This window comes from Theropithecus gelada, unplaced genomic scaffold (genome assembly GCF_003255815.1).
Source record: "Theropithecus gelada isolate Dixy unplaced genomic scaffold, Tgel_1.0 HiC_scaffold_2242, whole genome shotgun sequence".
Lineage (NCBI taxonomy): Eukaryota > Metazoa > Chordata > Mammalia > Primates > Cercopithecidae > Theropithecus > Theropithecus gelada.
This window is the reverse complement of record NW_020258696.1, coordinates 1-5928: the sequence shown is the minus strand read 5'-3', so window position 1 is coordinate 5928 and position 5928 is coordinate 1. Positions and strand designations below refer to the sequence as shown.

General features: G+C 53.4%; 2 protein-coding genes across 2 annotated transcripts; both read left to right on the top strand.

Annotated features, from left to right (window-relative positions):
* Positions 1–1524: 1524 nt before the first annotated feature.
* Positions 1525–2637, top strand: LSM2 (LSM2 homolog, U6 small nuclear RNA and mRNA degradation associated; the record flags this gene model as incomplete). Its single annotated transcript, XM_025374276.1, has 3 exons — positions 1525–1569; positions 1984–2043; positions 2151–2637. Coding segments are annotated over 3 exons (231 nt in total), but the record flags the coding sequence as incomplete, so codon positions are not given.
* Positions 2638–4080: 1443 nt separating this feature from the next.
* Positions 4081–5214, top strand: LOC112617523 (E3 ubiquitin-protein ligase MARCH11-like). The gene is made up of 2 exons (XM_025374278.1): positions 4081–4490; positions 4786–5214. The coding sequence occupies exons 1-2, from the start codon at positions 4247–4249 to the stop codon at positions 4959–4961; spliced, it is 420 nt and encodes a 139-aa protein (XP_025230063.1). The 5' UTR covers positions 4081–4246; the 3' UTR covers positions 4962–5214.
* Positions 5215–5928: the final 714 nt, after the last annotated feature.

The following is a 5928-nucleotide window of genomic DNA, read 5'->3' as shown; positions in this document are numbered from 1 at the left end:
CGGAGTCTCGCTCTGTCGCCCAGGCTGGAGTGCAGTGGCCGGATCTCAGCTCACTGCAAGCTCCGCCTCCCGGGTTCACGCCATTCTCCCGCCTCAGCCTCCCGAGTAGCTGGGACCACAGGCGCCCGCCACCTCGCCCGGCTAATTTTTTGTATTTTTTAGTAGAGACGGGGTTTCACCGTGTTAGCCAGGATGGTCTCGATCTCCTGACCTCGTGATCCGCCCGTCTCGGCCTCCCAAAGTGCTGGGATTACAGGCTTGAGCCACCGCGCCCGGCTCCTGTTTGTTCTAAACTCAGAAAGTTTAAAACAACCTCTCTGAGCCCCTGGAAGGTAGTAACTACTTCAAAAGATGCTGTAAAGATTACAAATACTATATAGAACACACGTCTAGCCTTTACCAGTTGTTTAATGGTAGCTATTAAGAATAGGTTGGTTTTGCCGGGCATAGTGGTTCACACCTGTAATCCCAGCACTTTGGGAAGCTGAGGTGGGCAGATCGCCTGAGGTCAGGAGTTAAAGACCAGCCTGGCCAACATGGTGAAACCCCATCTCTACTAAAAATAAAAAATTAGCCGGGCATGATGGCGTGCGCCTGAAGTCCTAGCTACTCAGGAGGCTGAGGCAGGAGAATCACTTGAACCTGGGAAGCTGAGGTTGCAGTGAGCCAAGATCACACCATTGCACTTCAGCCTGGGCGACAGTGAGACTCCATTTCAAAAAAAAAAAAAGGGGGCCAGGCACGGTGGCTTACGCCTGTAATCCCTCCCAGCACTTTGGGAGGCCGAGGCGGGCAGATCACGAGGTCAGGAGATCGAGACCATCCTGGCTAACGTGCTGAAACCCTGTCTCTACTAAAAATGCAAAAAAATTAGCTGGGCGTGGTGGTGAGGGCCTGTAGTCCTAGCTACTCCAGAGGCTGAGGCAGGAGAATGGCATGAACCCGGGAGGCAGAGCTTGCAGTGAGCTGAGATCGTGCCAGTGGACTCCAGCCTGGGTGACAGAGCAAGACTCCGTCTCAAAAAAAAAACGGCGCGGTGGCTCATGCCTGTAATCCCAGCACTTTGGGAGGCCAAGGCGGGTGGATCACGAGGTCAGGAGATTGAGACCACGGTGAAACCCCGTCTCTGCTACAAACACAAAAAATTAGCAGGACGCCTGTAGTCCCAGTTACTCGGGAGGCTGAGGCAGGAGAATGGCGTGAACCCAGGAGGTGGAGCTTGCAGTGAGCTGAGATTGTGCGTGCCACTGTACTCCAGCCTAGGTGACAGAGCGAGACTCCCTCTCAAAAAAAAAAAAAAAAAAAAAAATGGATTGGTTTAGGGAGAGGAGATGTCGGGATGTCGGGTTGAAAATAAACTACTCTGTTAGCCGTCTTTCCTACTCCAGGGCTTAGGAATTTCCCCTTTTGGTTGTACCTTTTTCTGACTTCAAGTCCTTGACTTCTCCCAGTCATGTTCTCATCCCAGCTCTGAAGTCACCTCTATGTTGACTTTGTTATAAACTAATTTGATTCTTCTCTCCCTCTGCCCTTGACAGCATCTGTGGAACCCTCCATTCTGTGGATCAGGTGAGATATAGTAAAGGCCCAGAATTGGTTCCTGGGGAAGGAGAGGGTTGGGCTCTTACATCATGTCTCTAGGGTTAATAATGGTGTTATTCGGCCAGGCGTGGGGCTCACACCTATAGTCCCAGCACGTTGAGAGGCCGAGGCCTGAGGTCAGGAGTTAAAGACAAGCCTGACCAACATGGTGAAACCCTGTCTCTACTAAAAATACAAAAAATTAGCCGGGCATTGTGGCGCATCCCTATAATCCCAGCTACTCCAGAGAGGCTGAGGCAGGAAAATCGCTTGAACCCAGGAGGCGGAGGTTGCAGTGAGCCAAGATGGTGCCCTTGCACTCCAGCCTGGGCAACAAGAGCAAAACTCTGTCTCAATAAATAAATAAATAAATAAATAATGGTGTTCATCTTCCTTTCCTAGTATCTCAACATCAAACTAACTGACATCAGTGTCACAGACCCTGAGAAATATCCTCACATGGTAAGTTGGGGTCTGTGGAGAAGAGGAAACACCTCTAAAGCAGGAGGCCTCTGGGTGGTTAGAGGACATTTTTAAGGGTGTTTTCACATTTGTCCATCTTTGTCTAGTTATCAGTGAAGAACTGCTTCATTCGGGGCTCAGTGGTCCGATATGTGCAGCTGCCAGCAGACGAGGTCGACACACAGTTGCTGCAGGATGCGGCAAGGAAGGAAGCCCTGCAGCAGAAACAGTGATGGCTCCTCCTCCTCTTCCCCTCCCTCTTTCATTGGTGACCCGTAACCCCAAGTCCCAGCCCAGAACCCCTAACCCCGAATACTTGAAGGGGTTTTGTTTTTTTACTAATGATGGTTTTGTGGGTTTTTTTTAAGGGATGAGTGGATGAGAGGAATAATAGGGAACAGCTATCCTCTCTTGAGAAGGGGAGGATAAGTAGGCTGGGAAACTTCAAAGCCTTCCCAGTCCCCAGCACCTGCCTTTCTCACTACTTCCCTGGAGATGGTAGGAGAGTTTCCTAGGTCTTTCCAGGGCAGCATGTGATTCATTTGGGGATGGAAGGAATCTGTCCCGCATCGGGAATAAAATTTATGATGCAAATTCGTGTTTTGGTTCTGTTACTGTGTGTTGGGCAGGGTGCTGGGATGTGGAAAAGGATGTCAAATTCATCCAAGTCCCTGTTACTCTCCATTAACCCAGCCAAGAATCCAACTCAGCTTCCCACTACTCTCCTTGGTATAAAGCATATAATACAGTTGCTGTTCACCATGTTTCCCCAACATGCCCCTACCTGCATGTTCTCCCTCTGGCCTTTTGCTTATACCATACCTGCAACTGGAGTGCTTGGTGTCCTTCCATTAATGTGACAGTGTTATAAGATGCACTTCATGCTACCGGACTTCGCCAATCCAACCAAATCAGTACATGTTTTCTGAATATGTACAGAAGATAAATACAAGTGATGTAATTTATATTTTGGAGAAAAGTTGTGACTGGGAATTACTAAACTTCATTCACTCATTCAGCAAAGAGTTCATGATAACAGATGAGACTTCTCAGCCTTAAGGGACCGTTAGAGACCATCTAGCATGACCCTCCTTTTCTTGTTTTTGAGATGGGAGTCTTGCTCTGTCGCCCAGGGTGGAGTGCACTGGTGTGGTCTGGCTCACTGCAACCTCCGCCTCCCGGTTCAAGTGATTCTCCTGCCTCAGCTCCGAGTAGCTGGGATTACAGATGCCCACCACCATGCCCGGCTAATTTTTTTTTTTTTTTGAGAGGGAGTCTCACTCTGTCACCCAGGCTGGAGTGCATGGTATGATCTTAGTTCACTGCAATCTCCGCTTCCAGGTTCAAGTGATTTTCTTGCCTCAGCCTCTCAAGTAGCTGGCATTACAGGTGTGTGCCACCACGCCTGGCTAATTTTTGTATTTTTACAAATACTCCAGCTCTGTCTCCAGGCTGGAGTGCAGTGGCACCATCTTGGCTCATTGCAATCTCCACCTCCAGGGTTCAAGCAATTCCCTGCCTCAGGCTCCGGGGTAGCTGGGATTACAGGCGCCCGCCACCACGCCTGGCTAATTTTTGTATTTTTAGTAGAGATGGGGTTTCACCACCTTGGCCTGGCTGGTCTTGAACTCCTGACCTTGTGATCCACCCGCCTCGGCCTCCCAGAGTGCTGGGATTACAGGCATGAGACGGGCTTTCACCATCTTGGCCAGGCTGGTCTGGAACTTTTGACCTCAGGTGATCTGCCCGCCTTGGCCTCCCAAAGTCCTGGGATTGATTATAGGCGTGAGCCACCGCGCCCGGCCGTCACCCTTTTCTCATACATGAGGAGATGAGGCTCAAAGAGGAAGCTGGACGCCAGGGCCTCGGCAAATGGACCTCCCCTTCGGTCCTCATCGGGCTGTTCCCTCCTGGGCTCTTCCCAGATACCGGGTGGGGAACGCTCTCCACCGGCAGGGCCAGCTGACCCTCTTGGGCCAGTTCCCTAGCTGCCCGCTGGGCGCCGCCCTCGCCACCCGGCCCGAGGACCCGCACAAGGTGCCCGTGGCGGCGCCTGACGGGAGCGCGGTGCCCGGGGGCGTCCTCTAGTCCTGCGTCCGCGCCCAGCGCCCCGCGCCCCGCGCTGTTCCTCGTGAGAGCGGCAGGCGGCTGGCGGCGGGCGGCGCGGCCCCCGGGGCAGTGTCGGACACGGTGGTGCGCGTACATGCAGGCGGGGCAAGGCCGCCCCCGCCAGGACCCGCAGGCCCGGAAACTCTCCCTGTCACAAAGGGGGGAACACGTGGGCGCCGGCTGCCGGGGCGGCGATCTCAGGGAACTAGGGTCACCTGGAGAGCCGCCCACCATCTCTGCCCGCTCGACTCCTCCGCCCCGGCCGCCCGGCCGGTCCAGCCGCGGCTGGCGCCTGGCTGTGAGGTGGATTCCCGGTCCAGTCTTACCATCTCCCTCCAGTACGTACACGCGGCTCGAACCCGCGTCCAACCAGACGCCGACCGGCTCCTGAGAGTCTTCCACACTCCCCGAAGCCTCGCGATCATGGATAGTCCCTCTTCCCCAGGAGCTCCCCACTGTCACTGCTCCTCTGAGAGCCAGGTCCTTGGCTCCTGACAGCCTGCCTGGTCAGACCCTCAGTCCTGGGGGACTCGGGTGTCTGCGGCGGAGGAGCTCCCGTGAGGGTCCCCTCTCTACTCAAATATAGGACCCACCTGGATCCCTCAGTCATCCCCTGTCTCTCTTTCTTCTTAGGTTTTTCTACTTCGTTCGGACCCTCTCATAACTATGTCCATCCTCTACGTCTCCCCTCACCCAGATGCCTTCCCCAGCCTCCGAGCCCTCATAGCCGCTCGCTATGGGGAGGCTGGGGAGGGTCCCGGATGGGGAGGAGCCCACCCCCGCATCTGTCTCCAGCCGCCCCCGACTAGCAGGACTCCCTTTCCCCCACCCCGCCTGCCGGCCCTGGAGCAGGGGCCCGGTGGACTCTGGGTGTGGGGGGCCACGGCTGTGTCCCAGTTGCTGTGGCCTGCAGGCCTGGGAGGCCCAGGGGGCAGCCGGGCTGCTGTCCTCGTCCAACAGTGGGTCAGTTACGCCGACACGGAGTTAATACCAGCTGCCTGTGGAGCGACGCTGCCGGCCCTGGGCCTCCGAAGCTCGGCCCAGGACCCCCAGGTGAGGGGGTTGTACAGAGGGGGAGGGGAGAAATTCAGAGGAGGGAAGCCAGGACTGGAATGGACAGTGAGACAAGAAGGTAGCACATCAGATGTGGGAAAAGAGTGATCAAATCCCAGATTGCCAACCGGTATGGTAACCCTGGGCACGCTTCATAAACCCGCTGTGTCTTGGTCGTCCTATGTCTATGAACACACAGGCAAGTTGATGTAATGCTTGCCTCACTGAGTTAATAGGATTAAAAGATGTGCGCAGAGCACATAGTTTAGTGCTGGGCACTTTTAAAGTCTCTTAGTAAAAGTTTGATGAGTCTGAAATTGATGAGGATAGAAATTATTTGAATTGCAGGAAAAGACTGGGTGAGGGAGAGATGACAATTGCTGGGAGGAGATAAAACAGAAATGAAATGAGGAAGGGAAGTGAGAGGAGAGATAACCCTGCCAGGTTGTAACTATCAGTCCTTCCAAAGGAGACCTGAGCCTTGGTGTACTTTCAACTCCACCTCCTTGCTTGGTGTGGAGCACATGATAAGAAATTAGTATTTATTGAATGGATGAATGAATGAATGTGACAGACCCTGACTTGCTCCCTCATGTTGTGATCACCCTATAGAGTCCTTACATTCAGAATGTCTGTCCAAACAAACAAATAAAATAGAGTTCCTCTCTCCTGGAATTCCCTGTTCCCCTCTTTTTTTTCTTTTCTTTTCTTTTTTTTTTTTTT

Coding starts and splice junctions, on each gene's coding strand:
- LOC112617523 (XM_025374278.1), top strand. CDS start 4,247: ATGCAGGCGGGGCAAGGCCGCCCCCGCCAGGACCCGCAGGCCCGGAAA. Junction 4,491..4,785: donor AGTCTTACCATCTCCCTCCA/GTACGTACACGC, acceptor CTTTCTTCTTAG/GTTTTTCTACTTCGTTCGGA.